The 17,562-nt window shown below is 41.7% G+C and overlaps 2 protein-coding genes across 2 annotated transcripts in view; one reads left to right on the top strand and one right to left on the bottom strand.

The window, feature by feature from the left end:
• LOC109474529 (mucin-like protein) overlaps positions 1-7,974 on the top strand; it is an 18,653-nt gene extending 10,679 nt beyond the window's left edge. Inside the window, exons 22-31 of the mRNA XM_019774841.1 lie at positions 2,720-2,851; positions 3,030-3,152; positions 3,476-3,598; positions 3,903-4,034; positions 4,389-4,520; positions 4,701-4,994; positions 5,340-5,502; positions 5,711-6,310; positions 6,461-6,707; positions 6,931-7,974. Of these exons, the coding sequence (XP_019630400.1) occupies positions 2,720-2,851; positions 3,030-3,152; positions 3,476-3,598; positions 3,903-4,034; positions 4,389-4,520; positions 4,701-4,994; positions 5,340-5,502; positions 5,711-6,310; positions 6,461-6,707; positions 6,931-6,981 (1,997 nt within the window). The 3' untranslated portion in view covers positions 6,982-7,974. The remainder of the gene's footprint in view (positions 1-2,719; positions 2,852-3,029; positions 3,153-3,475; positions 3,599-3,902; positions 4,035-4,388; positions 4,521-4,700; positions 4,995-5,339; positions 5,503-5,710; positions 6,311-6,460; positions 6,708-6,930) is intronic.
• A 72-nt stretch (positions 7,975-8,046) lies between these two features.
• Positions 8,047-17,562, bottom strand: part of LOC109474645 (integrin alpha-5-like) — a 13,014-nt gene continuing 3,498 nt past the window's right edge. Inside the window, exons 4-24 of the mRNA XM_019774993.1 lie at positions 16,570-16,615; positions 15,908-15,952; positions 15,608-15,651; positions 15,087-15,139; positions 14,765-14,891; positions 14,500-14,608; positions 14,020-14,117; positions 13,696-13,786; positions 13,405-13,450; positions 13,152-13,259; positions 12,455-12,647; positions 11,813-12,006; positions 11,276-11,423; positions 10,944-11,033; positions 10,643-10,722; positions 10,254-10,343; positions 10,005-10,143; positions 9,587-9,739; positions 9,227-9,334; positions 8,905-9,018; positions 8,047-8,280 (exon numbers count right to left, since the gene is read on the bottom strand). Of these exons, the coding sequence (XP_019630552.1) occupies positions 8,161-8,280; positions 8,905-9,018; positions 9,227-9,334; positions 9,587-9,739; positions 10,005-10,143; positions 10,254-10,343; positions 10,643-10,722; positions 10,944-11,033; positions 11,276-11,423; positions 11,813-12,006; positions 12,455-12,647; positions 13,152-13,259; positions 13,405-13,450; positions 13,696-13,786; positions 14,020-14,117; positions 14,500-14,608; positions 14,765-14,891; positions 15,087-15,139; positions 15,608-15,651; positions 15,908-15,952; positions 16,570-16,615 (2,196 nt within the window). The 3' untranslated portion in view covers positions 8,047-8,160. The remainder of the gene's footprint in view (positions 8,281-8,904; positions 9,019-9,226; positions 9,335-9,586; positions 9,740-10,004; positions 10,144-10,253; positions 10,344-10,642; positions 10,723-10,943; positions 11,034-11,275; positions 11,424-11,812; positions 12,007-12,454; positions 12,648-13,151; positions 13,260-13,404; positions 13,451-13,695; positions 13,787-14,019; positions 14,118-14,499; positions 14,609-14,764; positions 14,892-15,086; positions 15,140-15,607; positions 15,652-15,907; positions 15,953-16,569; positions 16,616-17,562) is intronic.

Here is a 17,562-nt window from a genome sequence, read left to right as displayed (position 1 = left end):
ATCCTTCCGCGAGGAGGTTTTACTATGGTTCGAAACATTTCTGTCAGCAGCTGTTTCTCGCGATCGGCTGGACGGATTTGTCTGTGGTTCGGTATACGTATTGCTATTGGGCTGCAGATGATGCAGAACGTTTTTGTTTAATTGCATATGTGTTTATGGGCGTCGAAATAAAAGGTTTTTAAGTGCTCCGGACACCCCCGCCATGCTGAAAATGGTAATTACCATGTTGTTAAGGAATGGGGCGGTTGCAGTTTTGGGTCTTAGCATTCAAAAGGGGTCAAACAGAGGGGTGTCTGGTTCCGATAAAAATTTTGGGTGACGGCGCAGCAATGACGGCGCGGGATGACGGCGGGGGTAATGGCGCGGGTGACGGTGCAGGCTATCAGACTGTGAGACACGTTAATCAACAGTCCATACCGAACCAACCGTCAGTAGCCATCAAACACATACAAACATATTACGCACATAACTTTCATACTACACACAAACAAATAACCTAAACCTTAGAACACAAAAAAACCCGAAGGTTTGAAATCTACGATTTCCCTTGTTTCTACTACTTTGTTTCTACTACTTTGTTTGTTCCTACTACTTTGTTTCACGTAACCGGTAAACCGTCTTTTGGCGCAAAACGACTCTATTTTTGCGTAACTTCTACATTAAACAGCTTTACTTAATAAAGTCACTGGTAGAAACATTGAGGTTTTCAATCACTGTAACTTATTTTGGCAGATTTGAACGAGTGCCTCCTTGATGACTCGGACCCCCGTGTCCACCAATGTGTGAACGCTAACTGTGAGAACACGCCCGGGAGTTATTCCTGTGTGTGCCACGATGGCTTCGCCAAGGAAGCGGACGGGCACACTTGCTTTGGTAAGCATTGTCAGAGTTTTATCATTCCCAATTCACTGCACGTAAAGTTAGATTTACCAAAGGTGGCAAATGTTTGTAAAGTTGGGCATTTACGTAAGTTGTCAAGTCCGGTAATTTTATTTCTAGAAAGTAAATATTTCCTAACTTAACTGGCATTTACTACTGCAGTCACTACGGCAGTGGATAGTGGTGCATGTTTAACTCCTATAGGTCTGACTCTATTCTTTCCCATTGCACTGGGTTTTTTCTCTAATAAATGTGCATTACGTTTTCATGTAGACATCAATGAATGTCGCGACTTAAACACCAATGACTGCGACCCGATCCACGGGATCTGTAACAACACCGCTGGATCCTACACGTGCTCCTGCAAGGACGGCTTCTACACCACCGACAACGGAAGGACCTGCCAAGGTTAGATCTACTTTATTGGAAAATAGTACAGCAAAAAGTTGCAGCACACTCAAGTAGCTAAGACTATATCTGGTATCGTGCTTTATCCAGAACCATGTCCAGGCACAGTTTTACATAGTCCACTGGTGTCCAGAACTGGTTCAAATCTACAGTGTACATACGTTCTTGGATCCAAGAACCGAACCGTGCCTACCATCCATAGAACTACATTGCAGATAAGCATATTTCTGAAGACAATGTGCAATTGAATAAACATGTATTTCAATGATGTCATGCGAATGTTACAGATGTAAACGAGTGTGTGACCCAGAATGGCGGCTGTGAACGGCTGTGCATCAACACAAAAGGAAGCTACTACTGTGAATGTGGCGTCGCTTATGTGTTGACAGAAGACGGACACACTTGCCAAGGTACATCCAACGGACTTCAGGTTGACAACAATTGAATGACCTTTGTCAAAAAATATCATTCCTTTATGTTACTGTTATACATTGGCCAATTTCTATCTGCTGTTAGGCAGTGAAGAATTCTTACCATGCTTAGACATAAAATAAACACAAGCTCATATGGGGACTCTATGATTTTGCAGAACTGAACGAGTGTGCGGCCGAGCACGTCTGTGAGCAAATCTGTGTGGACAAAGTGGGCTACTACGACTGTGGCTGCGAAGATTTGTTCACTTTGAATCTAGATGGAAACACGTGTAAACGTAAGTTTTACTTGTATTGAGTTTTAATCATTACTTGAAAACCTCTTTTTTGATACTCGTCAATATTCTATGTTTAGGAAATAGGACAGTTTTACTTTATGGAAATAACACTGTTGGAAAACGTTACATTATTAAAAGTGGCTGTACTGTTTGGTCTATGCAGCTATCGCCAACTGTTCGACCAACAACACATGCTCGCCACCTCCCATCGGCCATTGCGCAGTGAACGTGACTGAGTCAGGTGACATCGAAGAGGTCTGTGTCTGTGCCTCTGGGTACCAGCTTCTGCCAAACAACACATGTGGAGGTAGGTAGCAATTTAATCAGTATATTTCAATGTGACTACCATACTTTCAATGGGAGCCTTCTGATGTTAGAAGAACGTATGAATAAGCATTGTGTTTCTAGGTGTTAAGTATCGAAAGAAAAGGTATAACTCTGATTACATTACAAAATCAATGAGAGCTGTTCCTAAATCATCTATCTAAATTCCTTAGCGTTGAATATATGGATGTTGTAGAGTTGTAGAGGCCAATATGAAATAAGACAACGATGGAAGCTTCAGAGTTTGTAGAAATTTAATACACGCGTAATGTAGTCAGTTGAGCAGACCTGTGTGTTGTATATGGGCGGTTAAGCTTTGCTGCTTTTTAGTTAAGAATGGGAATATGGCTCTTTTGTCGGGAAAACACTGCTTTAACTACAGCTTGTGTCATTTTCAAGATATCAACGAGTGCGAGAACGGGCACATGTGTGACGAGCATGGAGACTGCATCAACACCGAGGGCAGTTACGAGTGCTCCTGTCATCCGGGGTACCAGCTCAACAAGGATCACGGGAAACGACATTGTCGAAGTAAGCGAACATTATTTATGCTAATGATATTTTCTTTTTCGTACTACTTTCTCGAAACCGGGTACAAAGAATTATTCAGATATGTAACATGGGTTGAAATCGGTAAGAAGATATTGTACAAACATTAGCATTTCCATACTTATTCATCTCCTGTGTTGATTCTTACGTTACCCTACAGATATCGATGAATGTGCCATTGACAACGGCAACTGTACGCACCTTTGTGTGGACACCCCCGGATCCTTCCACTGCGCATGTCAACAGGGCATGGTCCTGGACAAGGACATGTGCACTTGCCTAGGTAAATACTTTCTCTTGTTTTTTGAGAACACTGATTAGATCTACAACGCAACTGCTGTATCCAGAACTGTGTCTTATGCAGAACCATGCTCATGCACGGTTCTGGATAGTCGGCGCGCATCCAGAACAGTGTCTGGGGCAAATTTATGTTCTTGCCTTGAATACGCGGAGACAATCCAGAACTGTGTCTGTTCGTAACCCTAACCTATCCAGGCATAGGACTAGACAGGCACGTTTCTAGATACAATAGGATGTACAAAATGAGAGATTTCAGATTTAAAAGTCGTATGCTGTCCATCTAATACTCTATGCTGACATTTTCAGATATAGACGAATGCACCGAAAACCTTGCAAAGTGCTCCGTGAACGCCTACTGTAACAACACCAGCCCAGGGTACGACTGCATATGTGATGTAGGCTACTCTGGAGACGGCATCAAGTGTGGAGGTAAGGCACAGCAATACAATAAATGTAACAGATCCGTATTTTAGATACTTGTCATATAATTTTGATAATGGAGCAGGTCCTGAATTACTGGGTATGGGCTAAGGTCCTTGTCACTATAACGTGACTCAAAATATGGATGCATGTGTTAATGTTTATACAAAACGTTTGTATCAAATACGTCGAACCCGACTCCTGAACACGATGCTGAGGAGCTCAAAGACACGCAAGAAGGCCAAGGATTGTGTGCTGTTGCCTCATTATGATCGGGTTTTGACAATACCTATAATATTTGTTTGATTTTCAGATATTGACGAGTGTCTCTACCAGGATCTTTACAATGTGCTGTGCAAGGTCGGCTGCCGGAACACCCTTGGCTCATACGTCTGCACATGCGCCATCGGTTGGCAACTGGCCAATGACAGCATTTCCTGCATAGGTATGAAACACACGTTCTTTTTAAACTTCTTGTCACTGTTCATTCATAGCTTGTGTCGAAATAGCATAAGCTCCTTGAATCATAGTTGCTACATTGATATGTTTAATATACACATAAAACAAAGAAAAGGTAGTGAACAAAATTGAAATGTGGCAAAATCTGCCATGTATCAAATTGTCTTCTGCAATGTAGCAAACAGTTCTGAACTGGCGAAGTAGCAAAACGATTAACTCGAAAAAACCTTAATTCCCTTGGTTGACCGAATAGAAGGCTATCTGCCATACATGTCTGTCTACCAAAACCACCCTAGTCATGAAGTGTAATCAAGTGTTTGTATCTTTCACACCGATGCAGATATGAACGAGTGCCTGCTGGGTGTGGACGGATGCGATCACAACTGCCACAACACGCCCGGCTCCTACACCTGTTCATGTCGGCAGGGCTTCCTGCTAGGGCCGGACGGACAATCCTGCCGCCCGTCTCTTTGTACGTACATCATGACTTTATGGTATCTCTACGGTGCTGGGAGCGTTCTTGTTTCCCTATTACCTGTACTGTGTTGCCAAACTTGACAGAAAAAGCCACACAGACAAAACAAAGCACGGCATCAAAATATCATCAATCGCTTGAAGTGTCTGAAATGCAACCCATTTCTCGTTCCTCCAGCATCAAGGCTAACAACAGCATCAACCATCAGTGCTACATACAGACAGGCGTCAGATAGACCTACAACACTTACCAAGACGTCACCAACCGTCATGACAAGTCAACAAGCAGTAGTGACATTAACACCAAGCACTACTGGTACATCATCCAAGACAACCTCTCCACCACCTTCCACAACCCTAAAGACAACCTGCCCGGAAGACTGTGGTACTGGAGGCCGGTGTCGGCTTGTGAATGGTACTTCTACATGTGTCTGTGACGAGGGCTTCCAGCTTATCAACGGAACATGTGTCGGTGAGCATGGCTGCTTGCTTACTTGTAGATTAATAAATAATTCATAGGCTGACTGAGTGATTAGATGTTAGCAGATTTATTGATCTGTTGATAGGTTGACGGGTTGATTGATTTTTTTCCGAAATGTGATAATCCTGGTGTCAAAAATATAAAATTAATGTATCTGTTTGGTGAAAGGCATACAGAATGGTATAATTGTATCTCTCGTAATGCCACTTCTGTTGTCATAAAGCCTACTCGGCCACAGTTACCCCAACGGAGAACACTTAGTCTTTTATTTTTCTCTTTCCTTTTTATTAAACCATAAAACCGTTGACTAAATGTTTGTCTTTTCCATGAATGTAGCGGCGAACATTCCTGTCCAGACGACGGTGCTCCTGCCTGCGGTTGCCCTGTCCGTCGGGATCCCTTTGCTGTGCCTGCTTTGTGCCTGCCTCGCAGCCTACAGACGAAAGACGAAGAAAGTGAAATTCTACAGAGTCGACGGAGCTAGCAGCCACAGTGGAGGGTATGTTAAATTCCAGTCGCACTTCATTACTCAATAAGATGGGTGCATTTTGTGCAAACTGGTTATCAACATATCAAATGCAAATCAACATAATATCAACGTAGTTGACAGTTTTTTTTTCAATCTACCCAGTTGCTTGAGTGGTATTTTGTGCGTATGTAACGCAGACGTTTAACAAATTATATTCTGTCCTATTCTGTTACAATAGACGTTGGATCTGGCTTCCTAGACGGGACGGCTCCTCCAGTGGATACTTCACTTGGTCTCAGAATACACCAACCGGCGGCTCCAGTAACGACATCTACGGCAGTAACAGCTTTCCGTGGACGTACAGCACACCGCAACAAAGCTCTAACAACAGCGATATGAACAGCAACAGCTTTCCGTGGACGTACAGCTCCCCGAATCAGAGCTCTAACAGCAGCGACGTGAACAGTAACGATTTCCCCTGGACGTACAGCAAACTGAAGCAGAGCTTCAGCTTGTTTCCTTGGACGTACAGCAAACCAAACACAGGCTCTAGTAACAGCGACAAGAGCAGCAACGACTTTCCCTGGACGTACAGCAGACCAAATAGTGGCTCTGATGACAGCGACAGGAACAGCAATTTTCCCTGGACATACAGCAAACCAAACAGCAGCTCTGACAGCTGTGAAAAGAGCAGCAACGACTTTCCCTGGACGTACAGCAAATCAAGGAGCAGTGCCGATAACAGCGACAGCAACATTCTCTCGACGAACGGCAGACAAAGCTCTAACTCAACCATTAGCGACCCGCAAGACCTAAATGCCCTACCGGGTTTGAACAGGTAAGAATAGTCAAAGGTTTTGTTCTTATAGCTATAGTTTCCCTTTAGTTTCTTGGACAGGACTTGTCATTCCCATCTCTTTATAGTTATTCTGTTATCGTTCCATATGATAGAGTTTAATGCAGCTTTCTATGCAACCATCCTGTGCAGGTACTTGCCGTACCCGAACTCGTACCGGAGCCTGCGCAGCAGCAGCAGTGGCAGCCTCATCAGGCGGTCCCTGTCCAGTCGGCGGACTGATACCCTGAGTGACATGTCCAGCATGACCAGCCTGGGCAGCTCCTACCGATCCCACGACTCCCCCGGGTCTCCTGCGTGTGAACTCTTGCCACCTCCGAAGGAGGAAGACCCGGAAGCAATAAAAGAACACGACAACATCTTTGGATCGGACACAAAGGTAATTTTTGATTTATTATGACATTTCAATATGTAGAAATAGATATATTTTTGTATTTGGATTGTTTTCATTTCATCAGAGATATAACCTACAAACAGGTACATTGTAATATTGTTATCAGGCTATAACATATTCTCTAGAGATCTAAATGTTTCAACTAGTAGACGAATTATAAAATATCAGTGATATAAAGCAATAATTTCTGTTATTTTCCTTTGTACAGTTCCGTATCCAGCGACCGAAATTCGTCAACCCCAACGCTTTTAAGGACTGAACAAAAGGATTTTGCTTTAATGTTTTAAACATGAGTAAAATTTCGAGCTGAATCGAGCGATGAATTGAACGAAATATTACAACTAAAAACTTCTCTAAGGTTAATTCGTTAGCCTGATTCAAGTGACCAAAAAATATAAGAAACCTACGAACACTCTGGTTTTTTTTTTCAAAAACGTTACGTAACGGTAGCATATTAAATGAGAATGAAAAATTATGTAAAAAGGAACTTGCGTAACGAATACCATTAAAATGGATTGTATTTCCCATCGTTACGTTGTAAATCGAATGTTGTGTAAAGTTTTAGTAAATAGATAAATTAATTGTATTTACAATTCAATGTGGAACGTAAAGCAATTAAATGTAGAGGATACTAGACGCAAGGAAATGTTTATTGTAAAGACAAATTGACATTTAACAAATGTATGGACCTCAAAGGTCATTTTTGTCCATTCTATGTTATAAAGAGCTATAATTAAAGATCATTATCACCATTATTTGACGTTGTAAGAGTCAGTTGATTGCGTGATTTTTTTTCTCACTATCGGCAGAAACTGAAGACAATAAAATACTTGGGTGACGAACACCAATATAGTATAGGACCATCATATGACCACATATGCGTGCATACTACATATAGACAATTTCTGTACATTCACAATAGGCCCAGCCTATGTTCATGGTTAACACTATCTAAGTTTAAATCGAAGACATCATGAATAAGATTAGAAAAAGATTGCATTGTTTGCTTGGTGAATTTGTTGTATAAGAAAGTTAATAACATAAGACTATCAGCACGTTTGAGGAAATATTTACAATAATGGAATAACTAACCAATATATCCTAAAACACCTGTCACACATTCAGAACCTTTCCCCCGAACAGTCTGACCAGATTTAGGTCACGCCCACCTATCTACATGAATGGACTAAAATCCCCTGAACACTGTCGACCTACACCATCCAACCAGACCAAATGTTTTAAACATTTTGAAACAGTCGACTGACGCAGCCGAACAGTAGGCGACCTCGACGAACACCAGCCAACTCACCACAGCTGACCTTGCTCCCGACCTACTCCCAACAAGGGTAGTTCGGCAGGGTTCTGGAGGTTATATTCGGCTATGTGTAACAGGGGCTTATAATTAAAGGTGCACACTTTCGACTCTGCTTTGCCTTCGTCAAGGCACCTTTACCGCGGCCCCGTCTTCGTCCTCCTGAATCCCACTGTCCAGCTCTCTGTCATGGGCGTCAAATGCGTCATCTTCTTTGGACACTTTCTTTCGATCGAAGAATCCAAGCTGTAGTGAAATATGGGATGAAAAGATACTTCATTACATCCATATCAAACTATCAATAGTTCATAGAGATCCACTATTATATGCAGCGAAACTGCTTGGGTTCTTAGAACTATCAACTTTGCATATGAAATTATGACAACCACGTGATATTCACGTGACAGCCTCATGAGACGACCATGCTGTAACCATACATGAATAGTTTTGTATGTCTAAAATAACATTTAATGTACGTACCCGATAAAGGACCAGCACAATGGCTACCAGTAGAAGTAAACCACTCAGCGCGGCACTTGCGATGATCCAGGCCTTTACTCCTTTCTTTCTGGTGACAGGTCTTGGAAGTATGATGGCTGTGGTGACCTATGGCGATGAAGAGTCAAAGAAAGAAGTGCAGCATAATTAAATGTGGTGTTTCCATTGTGCAGCTATACAATAAATCCGGTGCATAGGATCTGGTTGAAAACATCGTTGCAAAGTAACAGTCCATCAAAGCAATACCTGAAAGACCCAAAATTTCCAAATGCAAAGATTCTTTTATGAATCGCATAGTGTTTTAAAACACAACTTAAAACATCATTGCACGAAAATGCAACCCTTTATAGGGAACAGGGCTCTGAATATTACGTTAGTTTCTGCTGTTGGAAGCGCGGCCGGGCTGATACTGTAAGGCATGTCCATAACCACCACCCGGGCTGATGACACCAGCCGATCCTGAGTCATGTTGCCAACAGACGAACGCTGTGGAAATTCAACAAAAATTCAAATACAAAATACACAGGCATTCTTACACAGAAAAAAGTCAACACTACTAGAGATACTTCATGTTTCACAAATTTACTTGCGAAAATTTACTTGCCAATATTCCATACAGTCCTAATATATTACACATAGATACATACATAATTCACATAGCCTGCTGTTCGTATCTATTAAACAAAATACTAACCTGTACGTCTTCTACCGCCGACGTGATCTCCAGGACAAAGCTATCCCCACTTACAGGCCCATGGACTATACAACTGATGGTGTAACAGTCCTCAACACTTCCACACAGCTGAAATCAAAACAATTAAGATGAATATGTAAAACATTGCATTCATAAGGATTCATCTTAACTACCCTAAGGCAAATGGCCAGTAAACCAACAAATAAAATTGTGCCTTAAACAATTATATAAAAGTGATGAGTTGAGTCAGGTTATAAACAGACTGATTTAAGGTATGGGCGCTAAACAGTAACTCTTGCTGCTATCTCACATTGGACATCCAAAATTAGTTGAAAATTCAATATTAGATAGGAAACTCACCAGAGCTGTAGCGTTGTCAACAAGACAGTAGCCTTGTTGGTTTTTCAAAGAAACGTCGGGGACTGTTACGGTTATACTTCTTTCCTCGGTTGTGGCTGGCCACATGATGGTAGCGATGGTCTGACCAACATCACTGGGACCATGGTTCCTAACCTATGCAGTAGATATAATAAAAAGCGAGCGTGACAAAAAAAAAAATATGACTAACAAGAGCCATTGATAGTTTCTAACTCGTACTACTTTCCCTACATAACCTTAGGTAAGACAAAAGTGGAGGCGTAGAAGACTTGGAGGATCTTGTACCATTTCTTTTTGTTAGCCATTATTCTATAAAGATATGCACTGTCGAATTTCCATGTATTTCTATACATGTTAATCATGACATTCTTACTATCAATGGAATTGATTTGCAGCATACCTCGTAAACATGTTTTATTTGAGAAATGCCAGGTTCTGCGTCTACATCGGTGTCTGAGTTGTCGTTTGTAGAGTCTTGGTTATCTTCTTCTTCTTGTACAGAGGAGCTATCGAGCCAAATGTCTCTGGGAAGAGACACTCTGCAAAGCAAGAGAATAATATGGCAGTGTTATTTGAACAAAAAGGACAATTATTATACAAACAGCAGATCCTGTGAAGGATAAACACATATGTGGAAGCCGAATCTTACCCTTTGACAGTAACATCTGCTTCGACCACTACTTTTGCAGAAAATACGACTTGGTTGTCTCTAGTCGTGCTGATGTCGTCCGGAGTTGAGCTGGAATAGGTAATAAAGAAAGGCATTTTATTCTAGCGCCAGTGCAAGGTGATTTCTTTCAACTGGAATAGATTAACAACAAAGATAGATCTTTTTAAGGATAATATCCCGTTTCTAGTTTTTGAATGTTGTGTTAGAAAACGTCCAAATTTCGAAGCAACGTTGACCAAACTACCAGAGGGAACCGGGTTTCACGCGACACAATTATACGTTCTCTCCACGAGTTGGTTGGACCAATATTAAGCGCTTAACAACTTTTTACCGATAAAGAAAAACAACTGATAAAACGTTCTGCATACCTGTTGGCGAAGATAGGAAAATCTAAAAATGGACGACTTCCGTTCAGGTTCGCGACCAGGAAACGTAACTGCAAAACTACCTGTGAAACACAACCAAACATAGAATAATGTATTTTACGTGTGATGAATTCGGATGAAGATACATGTAGCTAACAGGTTGTGCTTCATCATACATCATAATTACTCTAAAAGAGGTATGAGGCATATAGTTTTCCTAATGACATTTTTCAACAAATGCCTTGCAAAGACCATCTGGATGTAAAAGTTCATGCTTATCATTACAGATATGTACAGTAATTACCGATGAGTCTGCCTTCAGCGGGTTCCCCACCTCACAGTTAACGGTTCCTCCCGTTCCTGCTGCAGTGTAGCTGCACATGGCCGGGGTGTTCTTGCAAATTTAGGGTGAGAATTGTTTATTACGTGGATGAAAATAATGAGAAGTAACACAAGAAAACAACTTTGTCCTGCCACTTGTTACATTAATGTAATCCAACACCACAGGGTGTCTACTATAGCACCAGTTACCATGGTGACATCTCTGGTCCAGGTCATTGGCTCTTTTGTTTGTAGAAGACGACGAAACATAACAAAAACAATTATTGTGCTAAGGTAAACATATTCATAACTCACTGTTTCCATCCGTTGTGCCCCGACGTAGTCCACCTCCTCCGGGACCAGCACGTACAGGTGAGACTCGTACGACTCCTCACCTCTGTTCGACACGGTGACGTCAAGGATCACAGACGTCGTGTCTCCAACGTAAATAGTTGTTGTTGAACTAAAACAAAAAAGATTTTTAAAAATATAAGAAAGATTGGGAGTTATTGTGTAACTATCAAACTTTTCTCCATGTCAAGAATTGGACTCACCGGGATTTTAGACTGAATCGCTCAGTCCTTTCCAGCTATGGCTCAATCGCTCACGACACGTGACTTTATGTACGTGTGATGTTCTATACCTGAAAGGGGTAAGGTTAGGATCAAGAACGATTCTGTATAGGCTTCTCGTGTAGCCAAAAACGTAGATTGACCTCCCGAACAGTTCTGGATACGCGTGGAATATCCAGAGCCTGACCATGGTTTTGGAGCATGGCTCTGCATACGACACAAAAAAAAAGCTCATATACTTGTACTTTGCAAAGATTATCACACAAAACACGTCACTCACCCGCTAGCCTGTACACCCAGATCAGGGACACAAATGTCATCCAATCCGCAGTTCCGTGACATGTTCACCTGGGCGCTGAGGTAGGTTTCGGCGTCAGGACGCAGGACGGGAGAGAGCTGCCCGGTGATTAGCTGCTGAGGAAGGCTTAATGTGACCTCTACAGAAATGGGCGTCAACTTGTCACGAATTTCCTCCTGCAGAGTAAGAGGTTTATCATGGAAACAGTAAAATTGAGAGGACTTTTCTACATTTAGTTTAGCAATGTATCAAAACCTACGTAGGTATATTGTGTATAGATTGTGTATAGAGATTTAAAACAAACAACTTCTCAGCCAACGTTTCTTTGTTACCGTGGGGTAAGTTGTTAAGGATTGGAGGTGTAATGTACGTCTGACCGCCTTCTTGGTATATAATGACGGAGTTTCAGTACTAAGTAAAGCCGTTAGGGTTTCTAAAGTTTAATAATTTGTTTGATATGTTAAGACCTAGAAAATACCTTGACAATCTGTTAATAGCTTCTTGAGTGATGCTGCTAAATCACATACAAACATGCACCAAACACCACCGAAAACACAACCTCCCAGGCGAAGGTAATGAGGAACACAAATCACAAAGTGAGCTGTCAAATTGTCAGCAACATACTTTGAGATGAACCTCCAGCATCATGCAGCTAGTCTGCCTCTTCAGCAGACTCATGGCGAGCTGTGGCGTGTCTTGTTTCAGCACAGCCCGCTGCAGGGGCAGTAAGGGACCGTCTAACACCACGCTGACCAGGAAGTCCTGCGTGTCAGGCACGCCATGGCCGCCGTACTCCACACACAACATCGCGGTGAAACTGGAGGAAAGACAAAGAAGATGCGTTTCAACACAACAGCTAGAAAGGTAACATTTCCAAAGCATATGCATAATGTTCACTTGCAAACGGTCTGGCCTACCGAATCACTGGTCTGTTTATTCTTACTCAAACACATTCTGTCCATCATATATATTGTGACCAGCCTCTCCAACTCTGTCCTGCAACTTTCTACATCATGTAATCCAACACAACAGGGTGTCTGCTACAGCACCAGTTACCATGATGACATACAGCCGTCTGTCCCAGGCCATGGACCTTTTTGTTTGGCAAAAAAAGTGGGAACAGAGTAAAAGCAAAATCTTTCCCTCTCCTTTTCCTACTACTACCTTCATAGTGTTACATTTTAAAGATTAGATTAGATTAGGTTAGATTAGATTAGATTAGATTAGATTAGATTAGATTAGATTAGATTAGATTAGATTAGATTAGATTAGATTAGATTAGATTAGATTAGATTAGATTAGATTAGATTAGGGAGCTTACCAGGCGGCTCTTCGGCCGTCATCAGTGTTACACCGCCTGGTCTCCGGGTCCACCACCTTCGGACGGACATTCAGGACAGCCGTGATGACGTCAATCACAGGAACGGACCTGGCAGGGAAACAGGTGCAGTTTATTAACGAGTCGCTAGATGGCAGTGTTATATTAAGTGACTCAATGATACATAGTATATCTATCATAAAACTGAGAGAATAATACATTTTCTTTCAGATAGAACTGGATTTTAGGATCTTACCTGAAAACTGTTGCGGCATCAGATTCAAACGCACCAACTGCCAAATCTGGAAGTACACAATTAATGATGACATCGTAAAATCGTCCAACTGTGTCTGAAGTAAAATCCGCAAGGGATCTTTTCAAACAAACTGTTTAAAATCGTAACGGAGATGCGGTCATAGAACACATTATTGTATCCAGAGCCGTGTCCATCTAGTTCCCTGCCTGGATTGGTTAGGATCAGGCGCGGTTATGGATACTAGTAGTCTCCGAGTATCCAAGCGACTTTTCAATTCACAAAAAGTCTCACCTGGGTAAAGATTGCCGTCGATGTCCACTCCTCCTGATAATGAGTAGCCAAACGACTTTAGACACGTCCCAACAGAACTCGCTTCTATTGCCTAATGCAAGGGGAAAAACATGACTTTCACAACAGTGCGAGTATGTATTCTCATACAAGAAAACATACGTTGTCTTGTAGGGCATTCAGTAGAACATCTAAAAAGACAAGCAGTGGACAAGTACTAAAGAGTACAAAGAGGAATTGTGTAAGTTCCTTAGAGTAGAAGAGATACATGTAGTACAATGAGACACCCGAAGTACATGTATAAAGCGTCAACCACATGGTTCTTACAAGTGACGGTTCCTTTGTCAGGCCCCCTGGCGACCCCCTGTAGATGTACACCGCTCCTTCTCCTGCCTTGCCTGCATACGGTGCACCAATCGCCACGTCTGAAATAAAAAAGGACTATAAAATAAGTACACTGAACTAAATGTCAGACCTTAAGAACAAAATAAACAGTAGAATAGCTAAGTTCACAACCACGTCTAAGAGCCGACGTTTTGATGACCGTCTGCCATTTTCATCAGGGCAATTATGACTACTAGTTTACTGTGCACTGAAGGTTGCTGATTTACTATGCACGGAAGCTAGGTGTTACTGCTAACAATTAATACGGTCCCAAAGGCTAAGTAGCTGTGACATGCATAGGTAATGTTGCTCAAAATTAGTACAAATTATTCGCTAACAAAATAAACAGTTTCGTAGTATCTTCCTTTCAAAGATAGGATACTTTTTACTCACAGATCGCAGTCATACTCATAGCTGACCTACCGTTGAACCCATCGCTGTCCATGTCGCCCATGGCAACCATGGACGTGCCGAAGCGTCCACCTGCGGTTCGGCCTGTTATGGCCGTGGTGTCTCTGATGGAGCCCCGCGCCTGCGAAAGAAAACCAAAATCTCTGAGAAAATTTTGGGGTGGAAAATAATGAAAAAATGAATTCCCAAAGACCATATCTATCAATAAACGTTTGATGACTCCTACCAATACTTTCAAAGTACGATTACCATTAAACGTCTATAAATACATACTTACTGCTATCAAGCCGCAGTATGGTTGCCCAGGCTTGCAGAGGTACACGTACACCCGCCCCACGTCCCCCTGCATGGTGGGGCCGCCCAGCACGCTGAAGTACGGCGCTCCGATCAGCAAGTCCTGGCGACTGTTGCAAAACAGGAACAACACGATAGATGGCACTTTGTTGTAACTTTTAAGTGAATTTGAGGAAGGGATTATAGGTGTTTATGAGTACGATATCGATGTAAAGCGATGACATTGGAAGGTGGATGTAGCTCGGCTGGAGTAGGATTTAAAATGAGAAATGGATTTGAAATGAGATAAAAGAAAAAAACCTCACCCGTCACCGTTAACATCAGTCACACAGAGGGACGACCCAAAACCAGCCGCCAGCTGAAATATATGAGATATCAAATATATACAAAATGATAGATGTCATAATCATCTCTGTGCATTTTGAAACTCTATAATCTGAATCTTATTGTGTTATTGTTGATATAAAAAACAAAAATAAATTGTGGTGTAACGTTAGCACACATGTACTGTTTGAGTGCTAAGGTTGCTAACCAAGTAGGATTTATGTTGCAGTATCAGTAAAACCATGCATGAAGTTATTCCAAAGTACTGTTTTACCTGTTCTCCTATCAGCTCAGTGATAAAGTCCATATCCTTGTTCACTATAGAAACCTGCAACGGAACAGAACTTCGTATTACTAACCAACAGTCATAGGTCATTGCAATTAGATAACTGAATATAAAACAGCTTAAATATATGTACTAAATCTACCACAGTAGCGCAAATAATACACCATGGTCTGTACAACGTTGCCTGGTGTAAAATGCTATAGTGTGCAAACTCACCAATCCCATGATTCTTTTCGCCCTCGGCCCCCCGATGACGTAATCTATACAAGAAATGATGAAATAAAAATGACTAAAAATCACGTCTAGTTTTGTGATTGACTGATTGAATGCAGGACTTTTTATAATTTTCCCATTACACCTCACTTATATTGATAAATGAATGTATAAACGTGCTTGGTGTCTTTATTCATCTCAAAACAATAATCCTTAAGAGAGAAGTTGATTTAAGATCGAGATATAATATCTGTCATCCGCTTTAAAATGGCAGATAGAAATCAGCAAAATATTCGTCATTACCTTCATCCCCAGTGCCCGACAAATCTCCAGCTGCTACAGATATACCTTGAGAGAAACAACGAGAATTTCAGATATCATCTAACCTCTACCATGCTAAAAATTCTAAAATTCTAAATTTACGCCACATATCTATGTACAGTTTAGGGGAAGCAGTTAACTCGATCACATAATAAGAACTTGAATCTAAAATCTAAATCATCAATGATGTTTGTTTATGATAGAATTTTTTTTTCAATGAGAATATGGCATACCTGAGTAATCGTCGAAGTAATTTTGCCTCTGGCCAGTCTTCCCGACGTCTTGCGTTACCCGGTTGACGGAGTAGATTTGTCCTGAAAGAACAATTCTTTAAAAAGTTAAAGACGTAATACTTTCTTTTTCCTTTTATACTGTTGATTGAAACCGGTGTAACAGATCTAGATGAATACACGTTAAGACTCTCTAGCACATTTGAGTTGTTTACAGTACCAACGATATGTTTGTTCTTTGTTTGTGTGAGCACTCGTATGTTTCTCTGAGAGATTATGTGCGTGTTTGTAACACTCTTAGTACTTTTCATCTATGATGATGTGTGTGCGTGTTTACATACATGTGTGCGCTCTGTATATGTGTGTAGGGAAGTAGACTCCACCACTCCGGCTGTGGGTACGCGTTTTGCCTACCTTCCCATAGGTAGCTGCCAGGGGCTCCAAACACCATGTCTCCCCTCTGTAAGATAAACAATACAATGTTGAGGCATCCGTTTGGAAATAAGCAAGCCGGGGTACCCCAGATTTCAGAGCCCGGCCGGGGCCCGGTCGGCGAAACCACTTATCCTCCTTCGCGCTTCAAATGTTACTAATGTATTACCTGTGTGAATGCAGCGCTTGTCCCGGCTTGACAAAATCCTTCCTCGAACCATGCAGCTCTTTTGAATGCTCCTGTAAGAAAATGAGAAAACCTCTTAACACATTCCCAACTAGCACATTTTTTACGTTTCATAATACATAGTAAACAAGGTAAATATGTTTGTTTACAAAGGTTTGTTTTTTATTGATAAATTATTAAAAACTGTTGTCTTACTATTTTTACACGGTGAAAAATTGCTGAACCGTGTCATGTTATTTCTCGCGAGAACACAGTTGCCGACGAGATTCCAAGTCTCGGTGAACCCCTGCAGCCCTTTGTACCAGTATCGTGGTGCGCATGCCTGGATTCGAAAAAAAGGAACACTCTATAAATACAGTTGCTGAAAGGATCTAAAAAAAGACTAAAAAGAAATGTCAATCTGCGGCTAAGCACACACGCACACACACACACACACACACACACACACACACACACACACACACACACACACACACACACACACACACACACACACACACACACACACACACACACACACACACACACACACACACACACACACACACACGTGCGCACACACACACACACACACGCACACAGATGCAGAAGTCCAAAGGAATAATATAAACAGTGCCTCACTTTTCCGGCTGTTCATCAGGCAGCAGCTGAGGTACAGGAGGCAGACCCTTCCTCTTACTGGGAGCCAACTTTGTCTGTAAGGCCTCCAGGGCCGTTACATGCTGCTGGATCTGTGAACACCGGGGAACAAAACATCATGACGGTTTTATCAGGTTGGTAATTCACTG

This window comes from Branchiostoma belcheri, unplaced genomic scaffold, assembly GCF_001625305.1.
Source record: "Branchiostoma belcheri isolate BF01 breed outbred unplaced genomic scaffold, Haploidv18h27 scaffold31, whole genome shotgun sequence".
NCBI classification, from domain to species: domain Eukaryota; kingdom Metazoa; phylum Chordata; class Leptocardii; order Amphioxiformes; family Branchiostomatidae; genus Branchiostoma; species Branchiostoma belcheri.
Note: the sequence above shows the minus strand (reverse complement) of the source record. Positions and strands in the feature narration are given on the sequence as shown.